Source organism: Enhydra lutris, unplaced genomic scaffold (assembly GCF_002288905.1).
Source record: "Enhydra lutris kenyoni isolate GAN:26980312 unplaced genomic scaffold, ASM228890v2 scaffoldscaffold69, whole genome shotgun sequence".
Lineage (NCBI taxonomy): Eukaryota > Metazoa > Chordata > Mammalia > Carnivora > Mustelidae > Enhydra > Enhydra lutris.
The window spans coordinates 1,157,498-1,172,394 of record NW_019154153.1 but is presented as its reverse complement, the minus strand read 5'-3'; the positions used below and the strand labels follow the sequence as shown (position 1 = coordinate 1,172,394).

The window sequence follows — 14,897 nt, the reverse complement described above, 5'->3', positions numbered from 1 at the left end:
ATTAAACAAACAAAAAATTTAAAAAACAAAAAAAAAAAACCAAAGCTCAGTTCAGAGACGTGCCGAGTTGAAGATCAGTAGGACATGGTTCATAGCCTGATTAATGGTAAAAATTAAAACTAAGTACGGGTTCTGTCTACATCTTTGTGGCGCACGGTGTCCTTGTCCACAGACCTTATGTCAAGCACACAAGACAGGGAGACAGAGGGCATCAGTGTCCTGGTTTCACAGACGACGAGGGCAGCATTCTTTCTAGACTACTGATGAGAAACCTAAAAGCCAGAGGATTGGCAGCTGCCGGTGATAGGGCCTGTGCTGAGAAGGGGACGCTCTTGATTCCACTCCATCCCAGCTTTCCGAATTTAGAGAAGAAAGCGATCCCTTCAGACTGGCACGATCACAAAATCTATTTTGGGGTGGCGGAAGCGAACGCAGCGTCCCAGGAAGGCGATGCGCTCGGGCTCCGGGAGGGCGGAACCCGCGGGGGTGGGGGGGGTTTGCAGGAGCTGCTCAGAAAGCAGAGGTCCGCCCTTCCCGGTAACTCGTGCTCTTTGTGTGTCCACAGGCATTGGCAGTGGCGGGCCTGAGCCCCCTCCTCCAGAGAAGCCATTCCCCGAGCACGTTCCCCAGGCCGTGCGCCACGCCCCCAGCCACACCCGGCAGTCAAGGCTGGCCCCCGCAGCCGATCCCCACCCTGCGGCTGGAGGGGGCCGAGTCCAGCGAGAAACTCAACAGCAGCTTCCCGTCCATCCACTGCAGCTCCTGGTCCGGCGAGCCCGCGCCCTGCGGTGGGGGCAGCAGCGCCCTGCGGAGAGCCCGGCCGGTGTCCCTCACTGTGCCCAGCCAGGCTGGGGCCCGGGGCCGGCCGTTCTACGGCAGTGCCAGCAGCCTGGTGGGTGCGGTAAGTGATCCTGCACCGCCCGGCAGGGGGGGGGGGGAGGGGAAGGCCCAGGGCAGCCCTGGGGGACTTCGCTTGAACAACTGGGACGGGAGTCTCCGGTCCTTTCTCGAGTGGAGTGGATGTCAAGTCTCTTGGCCAGAAAGACTCTCACTCCCGGGAAGGAGGGCATGGTGTGCAGAAAATTGTGATCACACAAGATGCTAGAGGCTTCTGCTTGGGTAGGGCCTGCGCAGAGAGAGAAAGGACTGAGCAGCATATCCCTGTCGCAGGCCAGGAAATGTCCCCCTGGTCCCAGCTCCAGGGTACAGCCAGAGGGGAGCTCTGGCTGCTCCAGGTGCAGGGGTGGGCTTGGGCTGTGTTGCACACAGAGAAAATTCAGGATCTGTGGTGCTCCAGCCTGGGACGCATTAGAATAACATGGGACGCTTTGGAAACATAGAACACAGTAAATGGGTATTTTTTTAAAGCCCTTCGATGATCCTAATGCACAGTCAGGGTTGAGAATCACTATTCTAGAACAAGAATGCTTCCAGATCCTCTATCCTCTGCCCTGGCCAGAGCATCTGGCCAGTGTGTTCCTGGCACCACATTTTAGGGGACTTCAACAAATTGGAACCAGTCCAAAGGGACACAGCAAAGGGTTGGCAAGGTCCCTAGAAGCGATCTCATATGAGTACTGGTCGAGGGAGTCAGGGAAGCAAACAGGGAGAGAAGATGGCTTAGGAGGCCACAGTAGGTATCTCTACCGTAAGGTCCCTCATGTCCTGGGCAGGGGATCTCAAGTGCAGGACTGGAGCGACAGATCAACCTGACAATCAGGCAGATTTCAGATTCCATGAGGAAGACCTTTCCAACAGAGCTTTCCCAAAATGAGGAGGGTTTTCCCATAAAGGAGTGAGCCCACCATCATTGGACGTTTGCAAGCAGAGTCAACACCCATCTGGTCATCAGGCTGTCATGCAAGCAGTGGAGAGTTAAACCAGATGAGTTCTAAGTTCCCCCTAGCTCCAAAACTCTGTTCTTCACCTGGCCTTGGTTATCCCCATTCAGTTGACAAATCCCGAATGAGTGCCGACCAGGTACAGGCACTGTTGTAGGTGTGGAAAACAACTAAGAAACAATTTGTGCTCTCAGGAGCCCGTGCCAGGGTGAGGAGAGACAGATCACAAATAAACATGAATGTAGTATGTCCCACAGGGTGGGATCTCTGAAGAAAACTTAAGCAGGACAGGAAATAAAGAGTGATGGGAGCAGGGCAAATGGCCCTGGGAGAAAGGCATTCCAGGCTTCACTATTAATCCCCTGCCCTTGGCTCTGTAGCTGATTTCCCCAGAGCCAGTCACTAAAGCAGCCACTAGGAAGGAGGGAGCAGCCCTGGGACCTTGGACTGGCCCTTCAGAGCTGGAGCAGAGACAGGTGCAGACACGGTGTTTTGCACACATCCTACGCCAGGATCCTCACCCCCACGAAGGCAGTCAGCCAGCACTGGGCAAGGGGCACAAGTTAACAGTTTCCCCAAAGGAGAGTGAAGATTTCTGGGCAAGAATAATATGGGGGCACTAGGGGTGCCAGAGAGGAGAAAATATAGGGCAGGCCGGGTTCTGCCTCTGCAGCACCCCCTTGGCCACTCTGTGAGCCAAATTTTCAGGTATTTGACAACAGTTTTTGAGTATCCCAGCCAAAACAGCTCTCCTCCAGCCTACACACCCCTGATTCCTTGGACAATGTTCCAGGTCACCTCCCTTCTGGGAGCACCCCTCCCCACCCTACCCCACCCCACCCTCCCACCTGCCCACATGCGCAGGCGTGGGTGCGCACACTCCCTTCGCGAAGTTCCCAGTCACAGGCCCCTTGCTCCAGCCCACAAGGAAAGAGTTGACTTCCAGGAATAACGTTCCTCTTTGGTTCTTCTTCATTGCCCCTCTCCCCACTTCAGGTCTTGATTTCAGAAGGACTGGGGCAGTTTGCTCAAGATCCCAAATTTATCGAGGTCACAACCCAGGAGCTGGCTGACGCCTGTGACATGACCATAGAGGAGATGGAGAATGCCGCCGACAACATCCTCAGTGGGGGCACCCAGCAGAGCCCCAACGGCACCCTACTACCTTTTGTTAACTGCAGGGACCCAGGGCAGGACAGAGCGGGGGGCCAAGAGGGCGAGAGCTGCGCCGGGGCTCGGGCGTGTCGGAAGAGCGAGGAGGAGCGCCAGGACAGCAGAGCCCACACCGGCAGCCTGTAGTTGCTAGGGCTGGGGAGACGCTGGGTTTTTTATTTGTTTCAATGTTCCTAATGGGTTCGTTTCAGAAGTGCCTCACTGTTCTCGTGACCTGGAGTTAACCGGAACAGCGTCTTCATTCATTTCGTTGGGACAAGACGCAGAGTTGGGTGGTGTGCAGAGTCCGTTTTCCGGGGGGAAAGAAGGCAGCAACCCCAGTTTGTGTTGTGTCCACAGAGGTGGAGTGGTGAGGAGGAGTGGAAGAATCAGGGAGGGAGAGAAAGAGAAGAAACGTCTGCCCCCCCACCTCCGGGCATGAAGGAGAACCTCAGCTTCCTGTGGTAGCCCTCACCAAAAGGACCCTATGTCAAACGGGTGTCTTTCAACTTTGCTTGTAAAAAAAAAAAAAAAAAATCATTTTGCACATATTCTGTATGAGCCTCACTGTCTCCATAGAGCCAGGGCCCTGTGGATTTGCAGAAGGCAGCAGGGGTGTGACTTCAGCAAGGACCCAGCAGGGAGTGTGAAGAGGAACAGCAAGAGGCGGCGGCAGGAGTTCAGGAACCCGAACGGGAGAGGAGCGCGACCGGCGCGTGGCAGCCTCAAGGCCAAGGCTCCGCGGCCACCCCCGCCCTGTCTACGTCAGTATCCCAGTACCTGCACAGGCCCACTGAGCTCCAGACCAGCGGCTGGGCCTGCTTCCGGGCGAGGGGGCGCTAGCACCGCCTGCCAGGGAAGGAGCAGCCCGCCCTTGACGAGACGAGGTGGTGCTGAGCTTCTGTTGAGCGCTCTTTTGTTTTGCGGTTTGACGTTTTTCTTGATAGCATGTTGCAGTTTTCGTTTTTTTGGGTTTTTTTGTTTGTTTGTTTTGGTTTTATTTTAATTTTGTTTTCCCAGGGGGAGGGGAGGAAGAAGTGTTTACAAAGCTTTGTAGCCACCCACCTTACTGTTTTCACCTTTGCAAATGTAAATCGGGTTTGGTTTTTCTGTATTATTTAAACGGTTGTGGTTTTCTTTTCCTATGGTAGGTTCCTTGGAGGCGCAGTGGAGGCGCCGTAGGCAAGTTTTACCAGCCATTGTGTATGCGCAATAATGTGTTATAATTTCCGTAGGTAGTAACAAAAATTTTTTTGGTTTGGTTTTATAATTTAAAGGTAATGCACTTGATATGGTCTTGCACATATAGGTGGATTGAGTTGGGTTCTTTTTAATGCGGGGTGTATTTCCGGGTGCCAGAGAGAGGAAGCTTGGATGAGAGAGCCTGAGTGTGTGTGTTTGTGTGTGTGTGGTGGGTTGTCTGGGCACCTGTCATCTGTGTGTATGTACACCTACACAGTACGCCCATGCGTGAATGAGTATGTAGCTCCCCTTTCTGGTCTAACTGTGGGGAGATCTGAATCTGGGGCCATATGAAAGCAAAAACAAACCACTGTCTCTGCTTCTGAAATGGGAATCAGTAACTCTTTGCATTTTCTGTCCCACAAGATATGCAAAAACAATGCAATAATATTCATTTTAAAAATACAATTGTGAGTTGTGTTGGCATTAAAACTGTATTTAAAAAAAACACACACAGAGAAATTTAAGGGAAAAACTCAAGAAGGCGTTTTGCTTCGATATATTCCGTGTAATGTTTTATTGCATTGATAATGTTTCTGTTGAAGAAACTGTTATACTTGAATTCAGGTCAGTTTCAGTATTTTACAAATATTTTTTTAAAAACTGAATTGCAATTGTGCCAAGCGAATATAATGAATTGAATTAAGTTTGTTTTTGAATTCACTTCTTGTATATTTTGCTGCATGTAAGTAAATCATTTTGTATTTGGAGTGTGACAAGCTTTACCCTTGAGCTCTGAAGTGCTTTTCTATATGTGATTGGGGGAAAGGGAATGGATATTCTTTTAATTTGTACAATGAGCAAAAGCATCACCAGTGTAAATCATTATTCTGCGATCCACAAACAGGTTTGGACATTACTGTTTTGCATATCTTGTGTTCGCTTCTGTTTCCCTCCATTTTTCCAAAACTATATGATAAGTATATTCATACTACGCCTTGCTTTGAGAGACCAGGACATGTCTTATTCCTGTCTTCATTCTATCCACTCTGCTCCAGTTCTCTGATTTGGACTTTGTCTAGGGGCAGTCCTGCACCATGAGCATCAACATCCCCCACGGGAGAGGTGGCTGGCTTTACTGTCCACTTCCGCAAACTTTCCTCAGTGGTTTCCTCAGAAAAGCATACACTGACTGAGATGATGGAACTAGAGTCGGGCTGCCTGGAGGGCAGGGAATCCTTCCTCTGGCAAGTGCTCTACCCAAACTCAGACAGTAGGGGCCAGAGAACAGCCACCAGGTAAAACCTTTGTCCATCCAAAAGTCAGCTCTGTCTTACTTCCTCTTTTCCTGGCTCTGAAGCAGGATTTCCTCCAGATCTACCCTAGTGTGTGTGGCAGCCATGGAGGGGACCAGGACCAGGGAGGACCCGTTAGAGGGTCACAGTGATAGTGGAACTAGAGACTCTGTGGGAGCATCTCTTAGACCTAGTTACATTTGCCTAGAACATCAGCTTATCAGTGCTGTTTCCTTCAGATAGATTCAACAATGATGGTTGAAAAGGAAGTGATTTGGGGAAAACAGGACCCAAACATTCATCCAGGATTTAACCAGACTGGAATGTCTTCCATTCCTGGTGCACTCTCAGCCCTTACATGAGCAACCTAGAAATTAAAGTTGGGGAAAGTCTATTCCCCAGTGAAATCGAGTCTCACTTTCAAGGACTGATCCATAAAAAAGTGGAGAAACATGCCAGATACTCCCAGGTTAACTTACAATCTAGAAGCAAGAGGGTTTCTTCCTATTCTCTAAGCCCAACCCATCCAAACCTTCCTGGTTTCTTTTCAGTGCCATGAAGGCATTCTAGAGTATCCTCTGTCCAGTTTCCCAAGATGTGTACCAGTGTGCTGCTAAGATTTTAGTTGTGATGGAGAGGGGAGCCCTTTTGGATTGATTATCTGGTTCTTGTACATTTGGTCCCTGGATAGAAATTTGGACTCTTAACTGACCCCCCCCACACACACACACCCAACACACTCACACACTCACTCAGTCTTCATGCTGCTTTCTTTTTCCTTTTGGGCTTGTCTTCTGCATCACCAGATCTCATTGGCCAGTGGCATGGGCTACAGCTACCCCTAGAGCCCTGCCTGTGTGTGGCCCCTTGCCCTTCACCATTCACACTTACGGGGTCGCTACTTCTTCCTAGACAGCTCTGTCAGAAGACCGGCTAGCCTTGCACCCTACAAGGACAATGTCAGCAGTGACAGGAGCACCTGGCCCTATGCGGCTGGGAAGGAAAGCAGTTTCAGATAGAAGTTCCCTGTGTAGGGTGATGGGTCTTTCTGGCCTGACCTCATGACTGACTGGAAGAGGACTGACATAGGAGACCTGTCATCATGCAGACTGGTAAAATCCATCATGAAATCGTGAACCTCCTCCGCAGTGTATTAAGTGACATCTACCCCCCACCTAGAGCAAAACTTTGCCCATGACTGTCAAATCTTCTGAGAACCCTTGAGTGGCAGGAGAAAGCAGCCAATGGCTGAGGACCAACAGGACTTGAAGAAATGCCGTGTAAGTTCTGGGGGTTGATAAACATGGTATTTATTTGTCCTCTGAATGGCCCAGACTCTTCTATTTCCACTTTGGCTTTCTAATAACTAGTGATGTGCCTGGCTATTTTAAGCAGAGAGATTCTCAGTTGTCTTCTTTCTGCCTGTTTCTAGAAGTTTCTTTTTGGTCTTGAGGCAAAAAGAGGAGAATGTTTTCCTATATTTTGCTTGTTTCATGAATTTTTCTCTGCTCTGCTTCAGAGGCTATTATAGTCCCCCCGTCCCAAACCTTCTGACTCTGAGTAGGAGGTCCAAGGACAAAGGAACAAGGCTTCCTTACCATCTTGATCCTGTGACCCTGCTTCCAAACCTCAGGGGCTTGTCTAGAGTGAAGTTAGTGGTTTCTCACAGCCATTTTCCTTCCAGAACATCTCCTGATCATTCAGCTGTATATAGTAAGGCAAACACAGGAGAAGGGTACCTTCCAATGCCTGAGAAATAAGAAAACCCTGAAAATGAAGAGTCTGGAAGTCATCAAAAGGGTTTCATCATTCCTAAAGGTCAAGACATGTAACAGGAAGCTAGTTTAGCCATACAGAGTAACGCTGGTAGTCACATTTTTAGCCTCATCAAACCAAAATTATAAATGTTGGTAAGGAGGGTGATGGCATCTCCATCCTGAGGGACCTAGAAAAAATGAAGTATCATTGTCTAAGAGTTAGAAACCGTTTAGCAAAGAGGCCAGAAAAGGGCAATCTGGTTTCAAGAGGACCTATTTAAGCCTCAATTTAGTAAAACACGTACTTGCTGATAAGAGTGCAGGCCAGTTCTATTATTTTAAAGACATGGCTCTGGTCAGGGGAAAATGTTGGCACAGAGGGAACTGGAGGGAAAATGCAGACAAAGCAAAGGGCATGTCTTGACTCTTTATGCATCTGTTCCTATTTTATGGAAATGACCAGTACAGAGGAGAGGCTAATGCCTCAAGCATCAAATTTGGAAAAAGAGAAGAATGAAATTTTAATCATTGTTTTACCAGACAAATTAACCTATCTGGCTAGATGGGGAATAGCTGCCACCCTGTTTTTCCTCTCTACTAGTGTTCTCTCCTCATATTAGCTGGCAGGCCACCTAAAATCAGCTCCAGCTAGTCAGAAGGCATGATGGGAAGCCTAATGTCGCTCACTGTGAAGCTCTTAGTCACCACATCCAGGCTCCCCATCAGCCCCCTCAGAGGAGACTCAAGGAAAAGAGACAAGGGACCCATGTGTCCTACAACAGATATGGGATCATTATCCCATTCCCCAAGCCATTCTCTCTACTCCAGCCTCCTGCCTGACCCCTACTTTCCTTCCTCCCCCAGCCCAGTCAAAAGAACAGACGGTTGAAAGGAGTCCAATGTACAGATTCTTAAACAGTTTCTTTGTGAAGCTAGTTCTGGTTTTAACTCTTTTTTTTTTTTAATTTCGAAACAATGAACCATTGTTTTGTGAAGCCAGATACCAATGTAACAGGTGGTTTCTGCCAGACTCTCACATGGTTGGGAGACACTTGAACATCACACATGCACATACACACTTTCATCCTCATGCACACACAGGCACACACATACACTTCCTTAAGGGACAGGGGCTAGTGCTGGGGTTGAGCTCTGCACAAATGAGGTTTTCCTCCCAGAGGGCTGAGCACTATACAGAGAGACGTGGGGAGTGAAGCAGAGTAACCTCCTGGGGTAGAATTTAGTGTCATCTAACCCTATTATTACTGTGATCTAAATATTATTTATCTGCATTGAGAAATACAACCACTTCTACAAGCAGACTTCTCCCTCACGTGATTTCCAGAGGCTTCCTCCAGAGAAGATGAAGTAGTGAAGGCTCTTCATCTCTCCAGTGTACTAGAAAAGCCTTTTGATCAGTCTCTGGAAGGGAATTAGAGATTGCTAGCAGCATATATTGAGCTGAGTTGAACAAATCAATTCAACACTGAAAGTGGAGTCAGAGTCAGGACTTCCACAGAAATCCCCTCTCTCTCTACTGAATTAAGGAAGACAAGACAAAGACTAGATAATTAAACAAAAGCTTGAAATGTTACATCACCCAAGTCAAATATTCTCCCTTCAGATCACATGCTGGCCCCTCATAGCTGTGCTCTTTCTGAGGGGACATCCCATGCACCCCACTTTCCAGAATCTACTAGATTTGATAAAATCTACTGATTTGATAAAATCCTACTGTTTTGAAAGAATTCCAGCATGACATTTAATCTCCCATAAATCAGACATTTACTACAAATTTGCCATCTAAAAATCACTCGTGTACCTCATACATAAGAATGTTTCACCTAGGTCATTATCAAAGAAGTCTCTTGGTGGAAGAGGTTGTACATCTTAAGGAAGGGTCATTTCGATGTTGAAGAAATACAGAAATGGACAGGATGGTTCTTTTTCTCAGTTTGAGCCTGGAGAACTCTTGTTCTGATGTTCGTGGAGCCCTCAAGCGTATAAGCAGAGGGATGAGGAAGATGACAGTGAGCGGGCACCAGCCTTGGCATTGAGTAACAGCCAAGGCTGGCTGAAGGCTGGAGATCTCAGACACTCTGCCGGAAGTCTCCCCTGAGCCTGTCACTGGGAGGGGAACGAGAAGGCTCCCTTCTATAGAGTCATAGGAAGAACAAAAGAGGACAGGTCACTGCGTCCTGTTCCAAGCCTCCTTCCCCTAAGATTTCCCAACATGGAGAAATGACATCAAGGCTTAAAAGAAGAAAAAACACTTGGGAAGGAGGGTCGACAGTTGTAAACAAACAACCTTGTGCAAAGGGCTCCTTCATAAGGCCACTCCAGTGACCCAAATGTTATGGGCACTTTTCTGCTTGCACATGTCACACCACCCACGCATCAGAGCTGCATCCCATTCTCCCAAATTCGTAATCCACCTCTTGGTTTCTCAACAAGGTTATGCACTACCCCATAGCCACTTCCTGTCCTGCCCAGAACATGTGCTGTTCTCCCAGAGCCTCGTGGGAATAAGGTCTAGGACCAAACAGGCCGTGGATGTCAAAGGCATAAACAAATCTGGACAAGTCCATGACGGTAGTAGTTGAGAAAACCTGTGGAGAAACACAAGTTTGTTAAGAAATAGGGTGGCGGGTCCCTAGCTGGTGACACACTAGAATGTCTATTACTCTCATAATCTGCTTGTTTTATTTTAATACCCTAGAGCTGCCAAGCAGAACTTGGGTCCACGTCAGAGGCTCCAGAAACAGCCCCTCCTCCCTTCTTTCCTCATGTCCTCCTGCTCAGGCCCATCTTCATGCCCCCAAACCAATCTGTATCACGCTTGCCCTCAGCGCAACGCAGAAAGATGGACAGTCCTCCATCGTCACCCCACTGCCTGTCACCACTCCCACACCCTTGCGCACCCCACACCTCCCTCTCCAGGCTCCACGACTTCATGGTCTTACTGTTGTAAATACTATTGTACAGTTTGTAATCATCAAATAATCCCGTTGTCAAAGGCCTCGCCTGCTGCGCCTTCTCTCCCTCGAGAAAGGCCAGGGAATCTAGAAGGGGTAACCTTTCGAGAAGAGCTTCAGGGTCATCTCTGTGTGAGACGCTATGTATATTCCTGTAAGATTGCATTTTTATCTAAGGAATGATGTTATTTAAAAAACAAAAAAAAACAAAAAAACAAAAAACAAGAATTGCAAATAAATTTCTTAACAATGTCTACGCTGGTTTAATTGTATCTTCCCTCTTCCACATCCCTCCTCTTCTTCTGTTTCCTAGAGGTTACAAAAATATACTGAACTGCCATATTCCCCTCTCAGAGCCTCCAAAGGGGAGGGAGATGGGGAAAAACGTGTGAAATCTGAATCCAGTGATAATCTCTAACCTTTTATCAGCAATTTACCCACCTCTTCCTTCCTTAAAGAAAAATGGTCAAAAGTTGACAAGGAGATAGAATAGAAGGAATTGAATGGATAATCTACAAAACAGAAGAACAGCTCCCCTCCCCGCCTCCCCCCACCCCGTATTTGGAAAGGCACAAAATTGGTTGTTTTTTTTTTTTTTAAGATTTTATTTATTTATTTGACAGAGAGAGATCACAAGTAGGCAGAGAGGCAGGCAGAGAAAGAGGGAAGCAGGATCCCGCTGAGCAGGGAGCCCGACGTGGGGCTCGATCCCAGGACCCTGGGATCATGACCTGAGCTGAAGGCAGAGGCTTTAACCCACTGAGCCACCCAAGCGCCCCACAAAATTGGTTTTGAATAACTGAAGGAAAGAAGGGGGAAGGGAGAAAAGAAGGAGGGAGCAGGGAGATAAGATTACGTATATTAAAGTAATTTAAAGACTAAAAATGCCAGGTTCTTTTTTTTGTTTTGTTTTATTATTAAACCGGCTCTGACAAAGCTTCCAGAATAATTCCCTGTGTAAAAATAATTTGTCCCAGAAATCCATGTGTCTTAGTTGAATACAATTATAACAAGAGAAACCCTCCCACCCTCTCCACATGGATGATCAAGTCCATTCTAGGAATTACAGGACATCAGCCAACCTCCCTGCTTCTTCAGAGCCCATCCTCCCTACCCCATCACCCAAACCCCAAGCTCTGGAGTCTAAGGTTTCATGAGAAGAACAGAGGAGTGGAAAGGCTGGAGAGAGTAGCCACTGGAGCAGATTGGGAGAGCACACTACCAGGACCTGCCCACAAGGTCACAACCCATCAGTGGATCCAGTCACAATGAAAGGGCCAAAGTTTGCAAATGATACCTTTACCCAGAACCTTTAACTAGAACAGATGCAGGCTTTACCCTAAAATGAAATTACCATCCCTTACATTTTGTGTGCTTTGGAGTAAATAGGAGAAAAGGATGGGAGGGATAGCCCACGGCAGGAATTAAACATAGCCATAGGAGCATGTCACCCAAGGGAAGCATCCCTTCTGCTTTATAATTTGGTGTCAGCTGTGTAGGTCTGGCCTGGTCTGCAAACCCTCTTCCCACATCAGGTCTGCTTCTGCCCATTTCTTCCTTTCCACCCCCAAGGAAGATGTGGTTATTGATCTGTTTGGTCAGAGTACTAGATATTAATTGGGCCACAGCTGCTAATGGGCAGGATTACAGCACGGTAAAAAAAATAATAATAATAAAACAATTTTTTAAAAATCAGTATCCATACATGACACTGACTTGTACTTTAATTTTCCAGCCTCCATTTCAGTAAGCAGATCTAAGTAGTCTTTCTACAAACCTCTACTTCTTTATAATCTTTCTCTTTCCTTGTTTTCATATGGCTTGCCAGATAAGTGGGCTCAGCAGTGTCTCAATATCTTGCTCTTCACAGCATGTATGGATATATTACCCCAAGAATTAGGCTGTAGAAAGTGGGGGGTGGGGGCAAGAAGACCCTGAATTTACCATGAGCCAAAATGATGGGCTTCAATCCAGCCTTCACAGCGCTATGTTGTACGTGATTAGACATTATTCCATCTAATAAAAGAGTAACATGCATTTTCTAGTTGGCTACAATCCAATATATATAGTTTCCTGGGGAATCCCACAAGGGAGAGACAGGGCAGAATTTGGCAATCTTGAGCAGTTTAAATAACATCAAAATCTCTCCTCAAATAGGTTGACCATTTAGCCCAGGTATTTCAATAATGTGACACAATTTTAGAATCAGAAAATAGAGTTAAAATATTTGTATGTAATTTTCTGTGTGGCATAGTTCCTGATACTCAATAAAACCTTCTCCTCTTGGGGTGCCTGGGTGGCTCAGTGGGTTAAGCCTCTGGCTTCGGCTCAGGTCATGATCTCAGGGTCCTGGGATCAAGCCCCACATCGGGCTCTCTGCTTGGCGGGGAGCCTGTTTCCCACCTTCTCTCTGCATGCTGCTCTGCCTACTTGTCATCTCTCTCTGTCAAATAAATAAATTAAATAAAAATAAATAAATAAATAAATAAAAATTAATAATAATAATAAAATTTTTCAAAAACCCTTCTCTCACAACTGACACATGCAGTTCTAGTATTAGTGTCTCCTCCCTTTAACTTTGGGAATTATTATCAAAGCATAGTTTCTGATCCACCCAGCAGAATCACTTGGAATGCTTATTGAAACACAGATTCTTGTTTTACCCCCAAACTTGGCCTTACCCCAAAACTATCAAATCAGGTACTTGGCGGTTGGTGCCCATCAATATGCATTTTAGCAGACTCTCCAAGTTGTTCTTATTTAGACCAAATACTGCAAACCACTGGTATCAGACTGATATCTATTAAAACGCAAGTTCCCTGGGAGAGGAGACTTTTTAAGCTTCTTTCACTCCATTACATGCCAGAGGAAACCAAAGGTCTGAGGGTCTGAGTAAAAGATTTGCGAGCAAGTTCTAATGGGAAATGGGAGCAATGGTTGTCAGTCCTGAGGAGAAAGAGCAGAGAATGGAAGAGAAAGTATGACAAAATGTGCAAGAACATAACGATTTAGGTAAAAGAACCAGAGGCATAATGAGGCAAGTTTCTACTTCACCCACACAGGAATTCTTATTTGACTAGGGAAGTGATGAGGTCAGATAAAGCAGGTGATCTGGCTTCTTTTTGAAGGTCCAGCAAGAAATGAAAGATGGCTTGACCTCCTGCACGTGTCATCTTAAACATCTTTTTAAGAAACTGGAAAGACTTCTGAAAATTTCTTTGAGGGTATGGTGATCCTCAAAGTCAATCTATTGGCAATGGGACTCTCCCCAAGTCCTCTCTAGAGCATCTTAAGTTAGAGGAATGCCAGCACTCTACATCCAAAAGTAGACTAATGGGCTGGGACCTGATAGTATGAAGGAAGAGCAAGGAAGAGAAGACTCCTGGGTGTTTGGGGAGAGGGTCTTGTGGAATTGCCTGTACTTCAGGCATTCTCCAAACATAGCAGTGAGTGGCAGTCACCCTTAGAAATTCCACTTAACAATCTTGAAGTGTCAGGTTTGTTTTCAGGCAAGGAGAGAATTTGAGATATCTCAGAACTAGGGTGGCCCTATGGTATGCTGTCTAAAATTAGGACTTTTGAGAGTAAAGGGTCCTGGCCCCTCAGTTGTCCCAGTCCAACCGAGATATTTGGTCACCCTGGCTAGAACCCAGAAGAGAGTGTAGCCTAGAGCCAGACGATGGCGTGTGGATTAGCTGGCACTCGGTAGACAGAACCTCCTTTACCTCCACTCTCATGCCTAAAGTCAAGTATCCACAAACTGACCTTTTTAAATAAATCAGATTACATCATGTCACTGCTCTCAACTGTCCAGTGCTTTCTCATCACACTTGGATTAAAACCCAAAGACTTTACCATGGTCTATAAAGCCTAAAACATCTGACTTCATCTACCTCTCTACTTCTCAGACCTCATTTCCCACCATTGTCTCTGTCCCACTCGCTCACTTTCAGGTATACTGACCTTCTTGTTGTCCATTAAACACACAAAATTTATTCATCCCTTTTCCAGTTATCAACTTATTGCCTCTCAGCACTAAATCCATGATTTTTACCCTGTTCTGTGATACTGGAACTCAACCTTATAAACATTTCTCCTTTGCCAGCTGGCTCAATGTCAGTACAGTCTTCGTCAATAGAGGGCACTGAAAGGACATGGTAAGGCCATTGCAAAATAAAAAGATTTCCTTTCACAATTCAGTGTGTCATTTTTAGGCACATAGTGGAGCAGTCTGTAGGAGATGTGGTACTGGTCATCTTAGTAGCCCTTCCAGACAAGCTCTAGCCTGCTAATGCTTTCTAGCAAGTTTCTCCAGCATCCAACAGCCCATGTTTGTGGACCAGTTCTGGCCCATGCCTTCTGCACTAGCACACTGTGTGATCCTACAGCAGCCATGCCTCACCAAGTAGGTCTGAATCAGCCTTGAAGTGAGTGGTCAGGAGAGTTCTAAGTTCTTTGTTCCTCCTTAAATTACTCTCCCCCAGCCGTAGAAATAGTAGCTGCTTTTTTTCTTCTAGTTTGGTAGTTAACCTCGTTTATGAACTATGATTCTTTATATTAAATTTTTTCTATTCAAATTACTAGCATGGAGTCTGTCTCCTGATTGGACCCTGATATAGAATTGATATGGAGTGGTCTGGAGAGACAGGCTCTCAGAGACAGGATTTGAGAATGAATTTGGTCATATGTTTGCAT

The 14,897-nt window shown here is 46.6% G+C and overlaps 1 protein-coding gene across 17 annotated transcripts in view; it reads left to right on the top strand.

Annotated features, from left to right (window-relative positions):
* The window catches only part of LOC111159674 (calcium voltage-gated channel subunit alpha1 C), a 621,933-nt gene extending 618,413 nt beyond the window's left edge, over positions 1-3,520 (top strand). For all 17 annotated transcript variants that reach the window (XM_022522246.1, XM_022522244.1, XM_022522241.1 and 14 more), the window contains 2 exons: positions 566-901; positions 2,838-3,520. In XM_022522246.1, coding sequence (XP_022377954.1) covers positions 566-901; positions 2,838-3,140 — 639 coding nt within the window. In that variant the 3' untranslated portion in view covers positions 3,141-3,520. The remainder of the gene's footprint in view (positions 1-565; positions 902-2,837) is intronic.
* The last annotated feature ends 11,377 nt before the right edge of the window (positions 3,521-14,897 follow it).